General features: G+C 45.4%; 1 protein-coding gene across 2 annotated transcripts in view; it reads right to left on the reverse strand.

The window, feature by feature from the left end:
* Positions 1 to 1,168: 1,168 nt before the first annotated feature.
* Positions 1,169 to 18,910, reverse strand: part of Ppm1h (protein phosphatase, Mg2+/Mn2+ dependent 1H) — a 235,411-nt gene continuing 217,669 nt past the window's right edge. For both annotated transcript variants that reach the window (XM_040754792.1, XM_040754793.1), the window contains exon 10: positions 1,169 to 5,664. In XM_040754792.1, coding sequence (XP_040610726.1) covers positions 5,517 to 5,664 — 148 coding nt within the window. In that variant the 3' untranslated portion in view covers positions 1,169 to 5,516. The remainder of the gene's footprint in view (positions 5,665 to 18,910) is intronic.

The following is an 18,910-nucleotide window of genomic DNA, read 5'->3' on the forward strand; positions in this document are numbered from 1 at the left end:
ACAGATATTCAGATATTAATATCAGTTAGATTGCTTTTTAGCTTCTTACATTCTAAAATGAAACCCTATTCCTTGATGTCTTACTCCGCTTGTCAAAGTTACTAAAAGATGGCACAGCTTACAACTTTTTTTCTTAAAGAGACAGTTTTATGTAGCCCAGTCTTAAACTTGCCACATAGCTGAGGATAACCTTGAACTCTTGAACTCAAGAGGGCTGGAATTACAGGCATGGAATACTGTGCCTGGATTTAAGTCTTTGTGTGTACTCAGGATGCTTTGATGACTAAAGTGGGTCTTAATTCGTACTGTCTTCAGCTGAGAATACCTCTTGGGCACTCTGCCACAAATAAGACATCTATATCCAACCCCTTCCCAAGGAACCAGCATAGAAGAGGGAGCAGAAGGGATCAGGGAGGGCTGGATCAAATAGTTTCTTCTGGACATGACCAGAAGCCTGCATTAAGAAGCTCACAGTGGCTGTGGCTGCTCGAGCAAGGGCAAGCGGTAAACATTCTAGCATGAGGAGGAAGAGTTTCCCAAGCACCTGACTCAACTAAGGAATCCTATGGAGAGCTGATGGTTTCTGAGGGCCGGGAGAGCCCATTTTCTTCAACGGTGGCCACTGGTAAGATCAACCATGCTCTTGTGGACCACCCATGCTCAGGACTATGTGCAGCCAAGATTGGTCTCATAAAGAAGGAAAGAAAAGGGCTGGAGAGATGACTCAGCAGTTAAAAGCATGGGCTACTTTTCCAGAGGGACCTGGGTTCAATTCCCAGCAACCATTTGGTGGTTCACAACTGTCTGTAATGAGATCTGGTGCTCTCCTCTGGTGTGTAGGGAGACATGCAGGCAGAACACTGTACATGTAATAAAGTTTAAAAAGGGGGAAATGTAAGTTAAAAGACATAAAGGTGTGTGGGTAGAGGATACTGATAGATCTGGGAGGAGCTGGGGAAAGGGTGGGACAAATATTGAAATATATTGTAGGGAATATTAAATTGGAAAAATTACTCTTGGGAATACATTTTCCTTCAGGAATATATATATATCATGGTGCTGTGGTCACAGGTGACAACCTCCCATTAACTCATGATATTCACATAACTCCACTACCGGACAAGAAACTGCACAGCGACTTCAAAGACAAGAGACAAGAACACGTTGCTAAAGATGTCCTATATACATATTTATATATACATATATAGTACTTTATTTAAAATGTCATTGAGCATATACAGTTCTTGAGCTTTTTCTAGGGGACATTGCACCTAAGTTTCAAAACACACAAAATAGATCCCCTTTAAACACTTCTTCATTTGGGGTTTACAAAAGTCAATGTTCCACAATCACAAAGCAGAAAGGTACACGGTTCTGAATCCATTCCCAGGCAGATTCCTCTCAAATCACTGTACGTGGAGTAGTTTTGGAAACCCAGACCATGACATACATCATTCTTACAAATGATAATTGCTATGGGCATCCCTGGGTTTCCAAAGAATCAAAGAAAATCAGAGGCAAAACAGGAATGAAGGAGAAACCATGGGACCCCTAAACTCACACAAAATACTCATCTAATTGGGAGAGGAAGAGTGGGGGACACAGCCTCTCCATCTTCGGCACATCCAGTTGAAAACAGTACACATACGGCCTTATTTGGTCACCGACTACATGATTGCTACATGAACACAACTTCACCTAAGACACAAAGGAAAAACTAAAGCTATTTACACAGAGAACATGGGGACTTAGAGCAGATGGCATTCACATCTGACGGAAGGGCCACAGGGCTCACAGAAGAGGCAAGTAAGCCAGGCTGCTCGTGTGGTGTCCTCTGAAAGTTCCAGTGTACACACATATGCCCCGTTGCCACATAGCACCCAAAATTTGCTCAGTGAGGTGGGCTGTGGTCCACAGGCCCACAGAGCAATTTTGAGCTCCAAACACATAATTCTGTCCTGTGGCTAAAGTCTGCTCTACTATTCATTAGATCTGGGACGCTTTAGGGTCAGTCTGTTCCTTGCATAGACAATTTTCGTTTTTTGTGTTTTTTTTTTTCTCCAGCTGGCCCTGAAGCACAAACTCACTGAAATTTGAATCTCATCATTGCACAACATGCACACCCTGAAAACAGATCCTGGCTCATTTGAGGGGTGATGTCTTCAAACTAGCACACGCAAAAGCACACACCACTTGTGCCCTCGCAAATGCAGCAGACGGGCCAACAAGGAAAGAGGAGGCAAGGGAGGGGAGAGCAAAAGGAGAGTTGGTATTTTAAAAAAGACACTCTTCCCCCAAAGGGACTCTAAACTAGTGGCCATGGGATGCTGAATTCCCCGCCCAAACGGCCAAAGTCTGGAGTGAAATTTGGCTCGGGAGACTCATCCCTGCTCATCAGTATCCATCTATGGGTAGAAGTCCCCTCAAGGAAGGGACTTGCAGAGAAGTGTGGTGGGAAGAGACAGCTGGCTGCACATAGCCTCGCGGAGGTAAGACGCTAGGAATTTGAAAAATTCAATGCCCCAAATCCTCCAAGATTGAATACTGTGGAAAATAACTGAGACACCGGCTTGTTCCGGCTAGACAGCTGCATGTTTGGCCTAACCCATTGTCACCACTCCCTTTCTGCCACAAGGGCAATCATTGGGCATACACAACTCCAGCAGGTCCCTTCCCCATCTTTGGCTGCTGACATTTGGTGTCAGAAGAACAAAGCTTTTCGTTACCGCCTAGTGAAACACTTCAGAGTTCACACTGTTTTCGGGAGGTACCATGAGACCAAGAGCAGAGACTGGCTGAGCAAAGAGATTTAGGGCTGAAGAGCCTTTCATTAGAGGAAGTAGCCACACAACCCCCAAGACACCCATAAGGACTTGACTAGGAAATCAAACGCTCTCCATTACACGCGGCTTCCCCCGAGGCCGTTAGGGCAAGCCAGCGTGGCTTTAAGTCAGTCATATGCTATTTCTAAACACACAGACAGTTCGCAGAATTCCGAGTGTGTTGTCTTTTGACCTTTACAGGAATGCTCCTAGGGCCAACGTGTTACATACATGGACAGTTACTGTTCTGGGACAGGGTGACCTGGAGCCTGGGTGAAGCATGAGGTCCCAAAAGCCCAATGCACAGAGCAATATCAGCGCTGGGTAGCTCTGCCATTGCATGAACAAATCGCTTTCCCCACGTTTGATTTATTCACCTCATTTGTAATCTTCCCTCCCCCGAACACACAAACAGGGCTTTAGTCTTCGACTAACATCTTCTCATGAAGAGAACTCCGGGATATGTTGCCAACTAAAACCAGCGGGACCCTAGGTTTTAGGATTAATTTCAATTTGGGTTTTCCAGGTTTTGTTTGGTTTTCCTTAGACAGTAAATGAATTGAGAGAATGTTGTCATAACACCTAGAAGATATTTATACACTCAGAAATTCTGACCCTGGTGGCCTGAGGAGGACTGGAGGGGGTCAAGGTGAGACCCAGGGAGGAATGCATAAAAGTAAGAATATGGAAGGCATTAGGGACATGGGACTATCCCAAAGAAGGTGGCTCAGGTCCTCCACAGAAGTCAAGGCTTTCCCATTTCCCGTTTGCACATGACGTTGAGAGCTGGGCAGATGTGGGAAGAGGACCACGCCCCTAGAACATGCTTCAACCGCTTTCCACAGCATCCTATCCGCCACGGAAGCAGCACAAACCACTCCCCACAGAGATGTCTGGGGTGGTAAAGACTTCCTGAAGGAGGAGATTTGGGTGCCCAGCCAGATGAAGATGCTCCCCAGTTCTCGGGCAACCAGTTGGCACACGCATAGTATGTCACCTGCTGGACTGGGTACTGGCTCTACACACACAGTGGGGTGGCTTTGTGAGGAGGAAGGCACCAGGCCTTTCCTAAGAAATTATCTACAATCCCAGGAATGCGGATGACTTATCAGCCTGGAGGATATATGCTCTTCTGCTCTCCTCTGGGAAGGAATTCTTAAACACACAAGAGCTGGAATTGCCTCGCAAGCATCTTGGGGAAATTATACCCTTTTCCCCCCTGGGTTGGAGGAGTGTCTGAATCACACCAAGTTGATATCCTGGAAGACTATAGGACAGGACTAAGCCATCAGATGTTGGTCTGAGGCAGAGCAGCCGTTTGCTCAAGAGACAGGGGCTTTGCCTGCTGTCCCTTCCAGCAGGAGGCAGATGCCACCCCACGTGTGAGCTATGGCTATGCTCGTGGGGCCCGCGCAGCAGTGGGGGTTGATGCACACTGGGAAAGTGGGTCTCGGCTCTAGGCCTTCTACAGCATGATTCATTTGAGGAACAGGGTAGGCAGTGCCACAATGACTAGCCCGAGGTCAAATTCACTTTTATTCAAGTGTCATCCCATCTACCCTTGAACAAAGATGACAGGAAGAGAGGAGGATGACTGCTTAGCAGAGCTGTGACACTCCCTCTTCCTGTGGTGGTGGTGGGGGGGGGGCTGAGGCTGGAAAACAGTCAGCCACTCGGCAAGCCTCAATCCCACATTCTTCCCTAATGAAGTACGACTTCATTAGGATGGACAGGGCAACTTCCTAAGCTGCTGTATTGGATTGCTGCTCCCTATGCATCGTCAGGACACACCAGGTGGGAGAGCATCCACCCAGTCCAGAAAGAAAAAACTGGCCTTTCACAGCAAGACCTTGGAATATGTGCAGAGGGACCTTCAGATAACAGGGGGTCTGTGGGGTCAATGAGACACCCACATTCTGAAGCCAAGCTTGGTGAGAAAACAGAACTCAGGGTTAACGTTATCCAACAAACTGTCACACGGGGCATTGCTCCGGACAACTATATTTGTGTATGGGACACAGAACACGGGACAAGCCAGATCGGGCTAGCCTGATATGGAAACTGTCCAGCAACGAGTTGGAAGTCCCAGTGGAGAGAAATGAGAAAGATTCAAGGAATGTCAAAGCGGGGAAAAAATCTGCCTCACACCCTATCATTACCAGAAAAGAATCCAGAGAAACAGAGGGAGATGGAGAGAAGGGACAAGACAGAACAAGGAAGAATCCCTGAAATAGTGGAGCTTCCAAGATGGGCGCTCACACTGTGAGGCAGGGTCCCCAACTTTTCAGTGTGGCTCTTCACCTGGAGAGAAGCTGGCAGCTTGACAGGCTGAGGAGTCTTCTGCCAGTTACACCTGGAATGGCTGTCCCTGCTTTCTAGATAAAATAAATAAGGTTATGCCTGTGCTCCAGATAGGCAATAGCCCCCTAGGAGCCCTACAATGGAAACCAAGAGAAATAGAACACCCGGTAGCAGGCTGTGCATTTTGTTCTTATTCAGTATCCAGACCGGTACTAAAGAAATGGAAACCTAAGGGTCACCTTGAAGCAAAGCCAGAGGCCTTTGGCAGCAAATTCCCCATCTGGGCTGGGAAGAAATTGTATCACCTGGAATCCAGCCCAGGCACTCCCCAGTTCTGTTCTGCTTAGAGGCATCCCAGTTTTCTTTCTGTCCTCCCAATCCCCTGGGTCACTTTCATGACAGTTTGTTTCCATGTATTAAAGGAATGACGTATACAGAGATGTCGTCTCCTGAGCCCAGTCGGTCATTGGATATCCGCCATCCTCTGTCCTTCAGGACGCCCCGGGCTCGCATCACCAGGTCCTGAGCTGCCAGTGTGTACCTGTGCCGAGGGGAAAAGCAGGAATAAGACAGTCAGGACAACATGGGTAGACACAAGGCCCAGTGGGGGCTGGAAAGGAGGCATCACTACAGCTGTACAGTTTCCAACTAACTTAAAAAAAAAAAAGCTATCTTCTCCCAAAAGCATAATCCTTCACCATCCCAGTTTTAGTATTTGTCTACATAAGCACATGAGAAAAAAAGCAAACGAAATCCAGGAACGTCTGTTTTCAATATATTTTTAAGGCTATCTTTCCTTTTATATCAAAGGGTTTTTCATTCATGGCTGTGGTGAACCTATGGGTTCAAAAGATTTGAAGAAAAATGTTAAAGGTACTACACGTGGTATAGGAAAACGAGGAAGGGGAAGGGTGGGTGGTGGGTGCGGGGGATGGGTAAAGCCTCAGTAGGGGTGACTTTCTCCATGCCTTCATCGGCGTGATGTTTGCCTATAGTTCATAAAAGGGCCGCGCATGCGCGGGAGTGGGACCACTCAAGAATTTGAAATGACTGTTCACAGAAAAAAATGGCATTAAGCTGACAAAGAGGCTGACACCCAGAGAAGAAAGTGTTGCACGAGGGGTTATTTGTGGGCACTGGCTTCTGTCACCTGGGAGGCATAAGAATGAACTAAGACACCAGCAGGTTCCTAACTCAGTATTGATCAGTGCAGAGACTCTTAGCTGAGACTTCAAAGGCGTCTGGGAGGGGGGGACTTAGTGTGCGAAGGATTATTTTCTAAGCCTATGCCAGGAAATGAGCGATGCATCTTTTTTTCTTTTTCCAGTTTCTCGTTCACCAAATAGTGTGCTGATTATGGTGTGCCTCCCTGTGTAGCGTAGGCTTGCCTACCAGGGGAGAATATACTACTCTTTGTGCTTTGAAAGCCTCAGTCAGCTGTATTTCTCTGAATAAATGTCAACTGGCATTTTGGTTTAAAGAACATTTTTGTCAAGCTTGGGGAAGGTGAGCCCAGCTCTGACAGTTGAGTCTGTTATTTGTATCATGATTAAATCATGCTTGGAACCTAAACCACTAAGAGGCAGATTCTGATAAATCACCAGGAAAATAAATGTCAACCTACGCATGCCTCTTGGAAGCCCGACAACAGGGCTTTTTACAAGGCGCACATGACCTCTCCCTGCTCAGAGTATCTTAGCATTACCTTTGGAATCTTGGGACAGATGCCATGTGCTCTATAAACCTAAGAGCGGACAGCACTCTGGTTAGAACAGATTTGATTTTTAAGAACAAGGGTTTCAGCAAATTATTGGGGCTGGGAACATTCCAAGTTGTGCAGCCTTTAAGAATTAAGTCTGTTCTTATAAGCCCAGGTGGCCAACAATGTGTCATACAGCACATTGCACTTAGTGCAAAATGAATGCCACCTTAGATGGAGAGTTGGGTAGGTAGGACTGGATGGAGAGTCGGTTAGGTAGGACTGGATGGAGAGTCGGGTAGGTAGGACTGGATGGAGAGTCGGGTAGATAGGATTGGATGGAGAGTCGGTAGGTAGGACTGGATGGAGAGTTGGTAGGTAGGTAGGACTGGATGGAGAGTTGGGTAGGTAGGAGAGACCCCTTGTTTTCTAACTGATATAGAAGTCTGTTATACTTGAGGGAAGATGCAACCAGTTAGTTCTAACTAAGAAGTCTCATTTTGTAACCAAGAGATAGAGGGGGCGACAGATATGGCCCAGAGAACAGTTAAGAGCACCTGTTGCTCTTGAGGACTGTAGTTCAGCTCCCAGTACCCAACATGGTGGTACAAACCATGGATAACGTCTGTTCCAGTGGGTCTGATGCCCTTGTTGACAGTTATGTGGTGCACAAATACCCATATACATACAAATATTTTTTTTATAAAAAAGACTGACAGCCAAGAAGGGGAGGCCTTAGGCTGAAGAACTACATGAATACCCCAGGTCCTACATTATACACATTCAGGACAGCCTCTAAGGGACTTGCTGGGGGTTATTCTTAGCAATAATGTTGTTACCAGCAACATTAGGGTGATGCTTATCATTCTGGCGATTGACTGTCTGAACCTTAAACTTTGAAGATTCAGAAATATCACTGACCACCGCAGTGGTGGCAAACACCTTTAAATCTCAGCACTCAGGAGGCAGATACAGGTGGATCTCTGCTTTTTAGGGCAGCCTGGTCCACAGAGGAGTTCCAGGACAGCCAAAACTGTCTCAAAAAAAAAAAAAAAGAAAGAAAAAAGAAAAAAAAAAGAAAGAAAGGTAGAAGGGAGGGAGGGAGAAAAAGCAGCAACTGTGCTGACTCGATGAGTTGATTCCTTTATCAGGGTTGAGTACACCTTGAAAGATGAGCTGTGGACATGGTCATCTGTGGGGAAACATGGCTGACAAGGAGACAGACATTTTAAGAAGTCAGAAAAACAGCCCTCAGAAGTCCAGACACAGTTCTTGATGGCTGCCTGGTCATGAGGCAAAAAGGCAGGTGCAACCTTCATGAGAAATGGCTGGGGACGGGGACAAGATAGGTCAGGAGAGCACAGGCAAGAGAGCATAGCCCTGTACTCTTGTGACTTCAGGTATTTCACTGTTAGTTTGTGGGGACAGGTTTTGCCCTACAGGCCAGGTTGTCTTTGAACTCACAGTTGCATCGCCTCTGCCTCTGAGATACTGATATCACAGGCATGTATCTTCGTGCCTGGCGTTCCCAGTGTTTTCAAATGATCAGTTAGCTTTGGCATTTTTTATTCCCATTTCTGTGTACACACACACACACACACACACACACACACACACACACACACACACACACACACGAGAATTTCATACATGTGTACAGTAGAACTTTGACTTTTTAAAAGCTGAGTACTATGCCACCTGGAGACAATGGCCCCACCCAATGATGGATTACTCTTAAGATACAGTCATGACCTACTGCTGGATATTGTCTTTGAGATTTCACTCTCCATCATTTCTCCTGAGGTTATGATTGGGAGCCTAGGCTTTAACGACCACACCATCTCTCCAGCCCTTCCCTTAGGGTTTTGAGACAGAGGCTCCATCCCAGGCTGAATTAAACTGCAAAATGACCTTGAACTTATTTCTACCCCCAGAGTCCTAGGATCCTGTGTGCCACTATGTCCTCTGTTCCGGGGTCTGGGAGACTGAAGCCAGGCCTTTGTATATGCTAAAGCAAGTACTCTACCAACCAAGCTATATTCCCCAGGTTCTGAACTTCCCGACACAGGAATCCACTCTTAGATCCCCCAGCCTTAACCAGGAGGGCCCTATACCCTTTCTGATCTATCCTTGTACAGCCAATCCCAAGGCAGCATTGTCTCCATACTCATTCTCTTAAACATAGCCTGCTGACTGCTCTTTCCTCTCGAGTGGCCCTTTTCTCTTTCTGGCACCCATGCACGACACAAGCCCTGAAGCAAGAAATCACAGTCCTTCTCAAGGCCACCTTCTCACCTTGGTATTACTGATTATAAAGATTACAAAGCAGACTAGGACTTCTAAATCTCATTTTTCAGTGTATTATTTCTTCGATTGTGCATGGCTAATCAAAAGAAAACCCAACTTCATAGTCATTAAGATTGGTGTATCTGACATTTTACTTTCACTATAACATAGACACAGACATGCATACATGTATGAAGGCTTATTTTGTGCTTTCCATTCGTGCTTCATGCATATGCTCTGCCATGCTAAGAGCTTTTGAACATTCACACTCCACATACAGGTGACTGAGATTATTGCTCATTTGGCAATCTGCTCAATTTTTAATGTACAGTTCACTATCTCTGCCTTATTCCAAAAAAATGACATTAGAACACGTTCCTTCATCATCCATATAATGGGTGGAATATTTTAGTTTGCCTTGGTTTTAATCTCAACTAGTCACTGTTATTATTTGGGTACTTAAGGGGACCAAACACTCTCACAAACTTCTCTCTCTCAGTCCGTTTTTCACTCTGAATTTTGTTTCCTGCTCTAGGAGGACATGATAAGTCTTTAGCAATGCTCCAGGGATAAGCTTACATCATTCTTGGGAAAAGGAAAAGCTTGATTTAACTTAGAGTAATAACGATTCAAGGTGCAGTATTAGAGACTTATTTTCACTCTTGTTATGTTGTGTGTGTGTGTGTGTGTGTGCATACTCGCACATCAGAAGAGGGTGTCCAATCCCCTGGAGCTGGAGTTACAGGTGTTTAAAAGTCACCAGATATGGTAGCCAAACTCTGCATAAACAAATAAAAGTACTCATAAACAAAAGTGCTTACGGGTGTTTGCACATGAAGGTCAGAGAACATGTTGTAGAGTGTGTTCTTTCTCCTCCCACCATGTGGGCTCCAACTAAGTTCATCAGCCTTGGTGGCACGTGTGTGCCCTCACAGGATGAACCATCTCCAGCCCTGAGGTTTTTATATAACTTCCTTGCCATTAGTACCTTCCATTGTTCCCCGAACTTGTTTCTGTGTGATGCCCTTCACTCTTTAATTTCTTTACAAGTTTACTTTACTCAATCCATTCGGGGAGCTCCTTCATCATAGTGGCAGTTTCTGTCTTGATTTCCCCTGGTTCTTTCCCAAATCCACCTCTTGATTCTATTTTCACACGTTTAACTCCTTTCAAACCATCCTATCACATCCAGGTTTTCTCTGGGAAGTGGATAAGGGGGCGGGGCTCCATCGTCCACATGTGTTTTAAGGTAAGATGCAAGCTTTGCTTCTGAAATCAGTTGTTGACTACGTACCCAGGGTTATCTAGAGATTTAAAACAACCTTCGGGGTGTGTGTGGGGGTGGTGGTGGAGGTGTTATGGGTTTTTCCAGTGCTTTACAAATCTGTTAATTTGGGGGAGCTTAAGATCATAGCGGTAGTATGAAGGTTAACTTCACGTCTGTCCTGTGTACTAGCCATTTCCTCCTTAAACCAGAGCATTAATTTTGTCAGGTATCTGCTCTCAGTACCTACAACGTGCTTTTTTTTGGAGAGGGAACAGTTTAAGGAACATCCTAGGCCCCACCTTATTCTGAGGGAGCTGAGATTCATTCTGTGCATGCCTTCTCTTGGCCCAGTTTCAACAGTGTTGTGAAATTCCTCCCCATCGGACAGACAGCTCTCTGTAGGACAGACACTGTGTTCTACAAGTGAGACCCGAACCTGAGCTTTCTGGACAGCTTCCTGACATGTCTTTTATGGAGTGGGAAACCCAAACTGAAATTAAAGCTAACCCTTGTAAGGAAGCTGTCCTCAGAGACAGAACTCAGCTCTTGGAGAAGGCATTTTTGTTGCAGCCTGCTGGAGTGGGCCAAGCTGGTGGACAGACACCCCACTATCCCCCACATTCAGAAGTCAATTTGGTCCACACATGAAGCCAATCTGAGGTTGCTTTTCATTGAGCATTAGCATACAAAGACATCCCCTCAGCTACCTTTGCTCCTGGTGCATTTTCCAAGGTCTGCCTTGTCAGAGACACTGGGGTTGGTGACAAATAAAACTGGTTCTTGTGGCCATGAAAGAGGGCACTAAGAGTCAGTCCTGAGACCGAACAAGAGGACGTCTATGTGCCACAGACTGAGGTACATGTCCCGAGCATGAAAAGCACAAAATACACAGCCCAGAAACAAACACAGGGGGAAACTGAAGACAGGACAGGAGGTGGCTGCGGGTACCTGGGACCTGGCAGGCTTGAGGTGGCTGGCAATTCTGGAAGTTTCCATTGCCTTCCTCACAAATGCTTGCCCAGGCAGCATCAGGGAACTTCGGTCATTGGAAATGCTCACATTCTCCAAGGCCAAGACTGTCCCCAAGAGAGGAGTTGTGAACTTTTTTTCCCCTGGCTGAAGCTTTCAATACTGATCAACAAAGTTCCGAAGAAAGAAATGGTGGGAAGGGCTGGACTTAGAAAACTCACAGAGCTGAACTCTCAGGAGGGGGTGGGGTGGGGGGCAGGAGCAGAGGAAGGACACAGCAGGGTTAGCAGAGAACACAGAAGAGAGGACAATAAAACCTCAGCGTCTGTCACAATTCTTCTGTCACCTCTCCCGTGGTTGTGGGACCACCTAGATTTTTCATCTTTGCTTTCACGCCACCCAAATGGATGGCTCTGGGAAAGTTCCTTAGCTCCAAGACCCCTCTTTTCCTTGCCATAAACATCCAATATGGCAGCCTGCACATGGCCAGAGATCAAGTGTAACTGCCATTCCCCCTCATTAGACTTCAAAATGCTTTCCTTCCCACAACCTCTTGCCTTGAGTCGTTCGCCTCTTACAGAGGCCGCTTCCCACGAGGCCGCCACCTTGGCATCAGTGTGGGATTGTCAAAAGGAAGTCCACTTCAGTCCTCACAGTCATGAAGAGCTATGGGCTGGGCGGGAACTCCCTGTAGTCATTTAGAGGTTGCAGAAGGGATCCCTCTAAAAAGGGTAGGTGGGCGAGAACTGAGGAATTAATGGGATCCAAATATTTGCATATAAAAGGCAACCTCCATCTGCTGGCCCACACCCCCCTCAGCAACACAATGTGATGGGAAGGGAGGAGGAGCCCCCTTTGCATTCTGAGCAGGCCTCTGAGATTTAAGAGGGAGAAAACCTCCCCAGCTTTGGAATATTGGCAGGGATCTATGGCTATGAGTGGAGGGGCCAGGGTTGGCTTGGAGGTGGCATTTGTTGTGCTTAGAAAGTGGCAATTTGTTTTGAGGAGGCACATATATATCAGGTGAGCCCATGGGAGCTGGGTCACCCCTCAGAACCAAGATCTGAGACACCAGTTTAGGCCAAGACGTCTGAGAAGCTCAAATAAGGCTTGAGGCTGGAGACAGCACCCCGCCCCGTGGGAAGAGTGGGGATCCCTGCCCCTGCTAACCACCGCCAGGTTTCTCAGTACCCTGGCAGTGGCTGGGCTCCTCGGTTTCTCCAGTGGTGAATGTTTATTTTAGTTCAATTCCCAAACAGCAACATTTCAATACGAGGAGGAATAATAATCCTGCTCCGGGCCACATAGCTAAGTACTCCCAGAGCTTTGCTCTGCCAGCCCAGCCAACAGCACACAACCGTCTGTGCAGTGCCCGGGCTGCTGCAGCCAGGGTCTCAGGCCAACTTCCAGGTTCCCACGGATCTGAATATGCTAAACAGTGCACAAGGAACAGAAATGCAGATTTTTATCTAGTCTACAAAACACCACATCCAACACTCGGGAATTTGTTCCTAAAGCCTGCAAACGATATGGGGGGGGGTCTTCCTTTTTGCATTTGAGTTTCTGGAAAGCATATGTGCTGCTGAGAAATTAGTTTAACTAACTTACGATTTCAAAAAAAAAAAAAAACAGAAAGAAAGAAAGAAAAAAGAGGCCACCTTTGTCTTTGGCCAAAATAAATTCGCTATTACCGTGGCAATGCAAACTGGCATTTAATATGTTCATTAAGGCTGAGGGCTTGGTGTTTGACCTTCAACCCTGCCATTCCTTTCTCAAAGCCCACAGCTCGTCAGCGGGCAGAAGGGAAGAACACACTTGAGAGGATTTTGGAACACTGGCATTTGAGAACTCCATCAGGCTCTTACAGGGCTGGGCACAAAGCTCTACTGTTAAGCATGTGCTGGGCCTCATCTGCAGAGAGCACGCATACTCCCCTTGTGGCACAGCAGGGGTAACAGAGCTGCTAGGAGCAGGGTAGGAAACCCAAGGTGTCTATAGACGGTTTTGGGAAATTATGGGGTGGGCAAAGCCCTGTAGAGTTTTGCTTGAGCACTTGGAGCGTGAGTCCATGACGTGTTTTCACATTTGGTTTTTGTTTCCCTCTGCCTGCCCGCCTCCCCCTCTTCAGCAACAGTAACAATTTATTCCCCCTCTGATAAAATGGTAAGCTTCTTCAGGTAGTTTAGACACTTGTCCCACCTTGAATAATTTCCCCAGGGAGACCCACCAGGTAAACCTCCAGCTTCCCAGAGGGGATGGGTCAATTCCTCATTATGTTTTACAAATTGGAGGTTGTCTCTGAGTAGCACACATTGTCTTTAAGTTTTAGAAAAAGAATCCAACTAGAGTTACAGGAACAAGGGTTTGGTGCAGCCCAAGCCCTGTGACCTCCGACAACCTCCCTGTAGAATGTGCACCCTGTGACCTCCCACAACCTCTCTCTAGAATGTTCGAGTGAGGCACTTCCTAGGAACAGTTCATTTTGCCACCCCACAGGAGAGTCAAAGAGCTGGCGGTCCCCAGCACTTCAGGACAAACTCCAATGAAACAAAGGGAAAGACCAAAAATGGTTCTGCTCTCAGTCTGGTCCTCTACAAAGCTGCCTTTAATTTTCTGCTTCCTTTGTGGAGACAGTTCAAAGAGAGGAAAAGCTGGGGGTTTTCAGATCACAGGGATGTTTGTGCCCGCTCCTCCGCTCCTCCAAGCCGAGAGGAAGGTGTGAAGGTCAGCTGTGGCTAACTGGTCTTTAAGTTAATCACCTGTCCTCCAAGAGCACGGGGAAGGGTATGATTTCATATTCCTCTTTTGGGGGAGGTGGGCAAAGGAAGACAATGCTGGGAAATCGTTGGGAGCAAAAGAATAAAAAAGGAGAAAAGCCACACGCAACACAAACAAGAAACCCCACTCCCCTGCCTGTCACTAGTCAACCTAGGCCCTGATTCCTTCTGTTGGCTTTCTTTCCAGACAACACCGTGGAAACCTGGTTCATGTAGTCTCTGCAGACGTCTCCTCCTATCAGACTCAAACATGTTTTTTTCTTTGTTTCTGATTCCTCTCTGGTCCCCCAGGCTTTTCCCAGACTAGGGGTGCATCTTCCCTTCTCATTTTGGATCCAGCAGGCAGGTCCCATTTGGCCACTGTCCACTTCCTTCCATAAGCAAACCTGGGGTCCTGGGCTACATTCACGGCGAAAGGAATCTAAGAGTTAATAGGGCCTCTGGAACTGTAGGCTCAGTCAGTTTCCACTCTCCAGCAAAGAGCAGCAGGATCCAGCATTCAGGCTGGCCTCCAACTCGATATGATGCCCTTAAGCTATTAATCTTCCTGATTGCACACCTAGAGTGTTAGGATAACGGTGTACACCATTATGCCTGAATTCTGGGGTGCTGAGAATCAAACACAGGCTTTGTATGTGCTAAATAGCATGCTAACTAGCATCACCCCTAATTCTTCCAGCCTCTCTAAAATTGTTTCCCCCCATTTATTCCCCCCTCCCAATTCCCCACCCGCTGATGCCCTCTTCTGTCCTCTGTAGGTACTCCACACACAGACGTACATGCAGGTAAACACCCTTACACATAAAGTAAAAATAAATAAAGATCTATTGATATTTCTGTAATTTAAAGTTGTTAAGTTTATTTTTATTTTATGTGCACTGGTGTTTTGCCTGCATGCATGTCTGTATGAGGGTGTTAGAACCCCTGGAACTGGAGTTACAGTCTTAAGCTGCTATGTGGGCACTGGGAATTGACCCCAGGTCCTCTGGAAGTATGGCCAGTGCTCTTAACTGCTGAGCCATCTCTCCAGACCCCCAAAATCTACTGATATTTTTATTATAATGTGCTACATAGATTCAATATAGATTTAAATGATATCTTTATATTGTTCTAATGCTGATAATTGCTTCTTATATTTTAATTGTTGCTGCACCTGATTTATAACTACTTTGAACTACTATCAGTGGAATCCCATTTGTATTAATGTTCCAGAAAATGTGTGGACTTTGTTCATTTTTATTGCCTTTTAAAATTGCATTGTTAATTACTATTATTTATTTGATTATGATAAATATACATAAGCTTCACTGTATCTACCTTTTCAAAGTTAATATCCAAAGTGCTTTTCTGTGAATATTTAATACACTTGTAACACAGTCTGGGTATCACCGGCTGTTTTCAAACTGTAACTCGTTACCCATTACAAACTCCTCCCAACCCTTGGCAACCATCAAGTCCACTTTATACCTGCTTCTAGGACCTCTTATGAGAGGAATCCCACCTGAAAGTGGCCATCATACATTTTACTTCTGTGACTGCCTTCCATCCATTATGCGAGTGTGAAGCGGAATTCCATTGTGGTTTAGATTTGTGTTTCTCTAACGTGTTAGACGTTTCAGGGAATCAGATTGTGGCTTTATAATTTATCCCGTTGGTATATATGCTGTCCTTCCGGTCTTTATTTTCCCTCCTAAGACTTTCCTTGGAGATTTGTTTGGCTGCTTTCACTTCTGGCATTGGATGCTGCTACTGGTGTACGCACGGTGGATTTGGAACCGGAAGTCTGCGGTGTACACACAGGAGGGACGTGTACAGAGAGATAGCTCCGTGGCTATGGCTTCGTAGAGCCCCGGAGCTAACATGTCTATGTGGAGTATCGGCTGAAGACACTAAGATGTCTTTCTCTGAGGTTACAGGGTTCTTTCAGTCTTTGTTTTTTTTTCTGTGTCACAATGTCACAAGGATCCCCAGGGTACAGGGAAGCTCTAGGCAGAGTTATGACACAGAGGGAAGGCAGTCGCTTCTGGTACTTCAGAGGTGAGTGGGACCTTGATCTATGCTTAGCTCGTGAACCGGGGAAAAAAAAAAAGAATGGCCAAGATTCAGCCTTTACACTTTCCAAATGTAGCACTATTATCCAGACCCAGGTTATTTCTAGTTTGAAGTCATAATTTTTCTCCTTGATTTATAAGATGTTCAGAAATATAGCTCAATTCCATGTGAGTTTCTTCCCACTATCAACTGAGACATTACACTATTAAGCTAGTTTCCCTATTTACATTTATTTAGAGTTTACAAGTTAAATACTTTCAACATGTTCCCAAACAGAAAACAAAACAAAAAATCCCGTAGGCTATTTAAGCTGATTACTATCCTTTGCTAATTAACGTACTGTTTTGTTGTTGTGGAGTTTGTTTTAGAGATGGGATCACTATGTACCTTAGTCTGTCCTTGAACTTGTAATTTTTCTGTCACCAATGTCGTGTTAAGATTTTAGGCACCATTCCTGGCCAATATGCTATTTTAATCCAGTAAATTAGTTCTAACAACTTTAACCCCTTTAGTGTTTTATGTAGAGGACGTGTATCTATGCCCATCCATTACTCCAGTTTAATAATCCACTTATTTCCTGGGTCTTTTATCTGTGATCTTCCCCTTCTCTTCTATAGTACATCCTTCAGAATTTCCTTCCGAGTTTGGCTGGCAATAACATTTCCTAGTTTTTGCTATGTCTGAAATTTCATTGGTTCATTTCCTTTATTGATAGTTTGACAACCTTCCGCTCAGTCAGTTGAAGACGCCGTGTCTCTTGACATTCCTACTGCTCCTAAGAAGACTGCTCTAAGGGCCACTTTGGTGTACATCTGTTTCTAGTCTCTCTGAGGCGGCTATATCTCAGGTTCTTTAGTTTCTTAACACGTATTTAGGGCTGGAGAGATGGCTCAGTGGTTAAGAGCACTGAGACCTGAGTTCAGTTCCCAGCATCTACATATTGGCTCACAACCATCTGCAAATCTTGTTCCAGGAGATCAGGTGTCCTCTTCTGGCCTATGTGAGGACCTCACACATGTGGTACACAGACATGGAAAGCAAACCATGAAAGTAAATAGTTTTTTAAGCAAGGAAGGTAAGTAGCTATTTACAATTTCCTTTATTTGTTTTTATGAGATTTGTTGGGTTTTCTGGGTCTTAGGTTTAGCATTGATCCAAATTTTATTTGATTCCCCCCTTCCCCATTATCTATGCTATCTTCTTTTGGAACTATATATAGAACATCATAGGTCATCTTCTTAGTTGTTTAATGTTTCACTGCTTCTTTTCTCCTTGTCTTCCTGAGGTCTGTGACAGGATATTTGTTCAGAGCAATTTCTAACTCACCAATGTTTTGTCTTCAACTATCTTTAACTAGTCACTTAATTTTTACTTTCTTTCTTTCTTTTTTTGTTTTTGTCAAGACAGGATTTCTCTGTGTAGCTCTAGAGCCTGTTCTGGAACTTGCTCTGTAGACCATGCTGGTCTTGAACTCACAGAGATAGACCTGCCTCTGTCTCCCGAGTGCTGGGATCAAATGTGTGCACCACCACACCCGCCTGAATTTTACTTTCTAATATGTATGTATGTATGTATGTATGTATGTATGTATGTATGGTAATCTAGAAGTTCCATTGATATATTCTAAAGGTGTATTTTTAATTGCATGTGCATGAGTGTTTTCCTGCATATATGCGTGTGCTTGATGCCTGTGGAAGCTAGAAGAGGATGTTAGACTTCTGGGAAATAGAATTACAGCCAGTTGTGAGCTGCCACATGGGTGCTGGGAACTGAACCTTGGTCCTGTGCAAGAGTAGCACGTTCTCTTAACCACTGAGCCATCTATCCAGGTCCCCATTTACATATTTTTAAAATCTGCACAGTAACTTTTCTAGTTTTGGCTCCTCAATCATATTTTCTTTCCTTTTAGATTTTGGTCTTTGGAAGTAGGGTTTTCTCTATGTAGCCCTGGCTGACCTGGAGCTCATTCTACAGACCAGGCTGGCCTCCAGTTTAGAAATCCAGAGTGCTGGGATTAAAAGCACATGCCACCAAGCTCATCCTTGAGCATGTTTTCAAAGCTCTTAAAATGTTCCGATGCAAGCTAAGGTGTTTATTTACACCTTTGCTAACCGCTTCAGTAAGGAAGTATTTCTAGGCCCAGCTCTGCTGTCTGATGCTCTGCTGGCTTCTGCTCAGGAGGATTCATTTCTTGGTGCTGAAGCTGGAGCTGCTGGAGCTGCCTTTCTGCTAGAGGGCTTTTCTTCTAGGGCTTTGAGTCTTGTAGGGCTGCTAGCAGTGTTTACCCTGGTATAATATCGTGCAGGAAAACCCTACTGAAATCACCTTCTCCTTCCTCAGAACTTCTCAAAAGAAACAGTCTCCTAAGGGGTGATCAATGCATGAAAGGACTGATGGCGATTCCTATCAGCAGGGACCAAAACCCAGATTAACCTGAAGTGGGAACACGAGAAAGGAGATGATGTGGTGTCTCATGCTGCAAGCGCAGCAGAGGCAGAAAAAGAAATGTCACTCTTTTATTTTTTTTCAATAGGGGTTCATGTAGCCCAGGTTGGCCTCAAAGTCCTTACTTAGCTAAGGATGACCCTGAACTTTTTTCTTCCACATCCTAAGTGCTAGGACTACAGGCATGTACCACCAAGTCATTCATGAGGTGTATCGATTGTACCCAGGGCCTCGAGCATGACAGGTAAGCTTTCTACTGACAGTGTCCTCAGCCTGTTGGTAAACTTTTAGG

The sequence above is a fragment of the Mesocricetus auratus genome, unplaced genomic scaffold (assembly GCF_017639785.1).
Source record: "Mesocricetus auratus isolate SY011 unplaced genomic scaffold, BCM_Maur_2.0 Super-Scaffold_100011, whole genome shotgun sequence".
Classification (NCBI taxonomy): domain Eukaryota; kingdom Metazoa; phylum Chordata; class Mammalia; order Rodentia; family Cricetidae; genus Mesocricetus; species Mesocricetus auratus.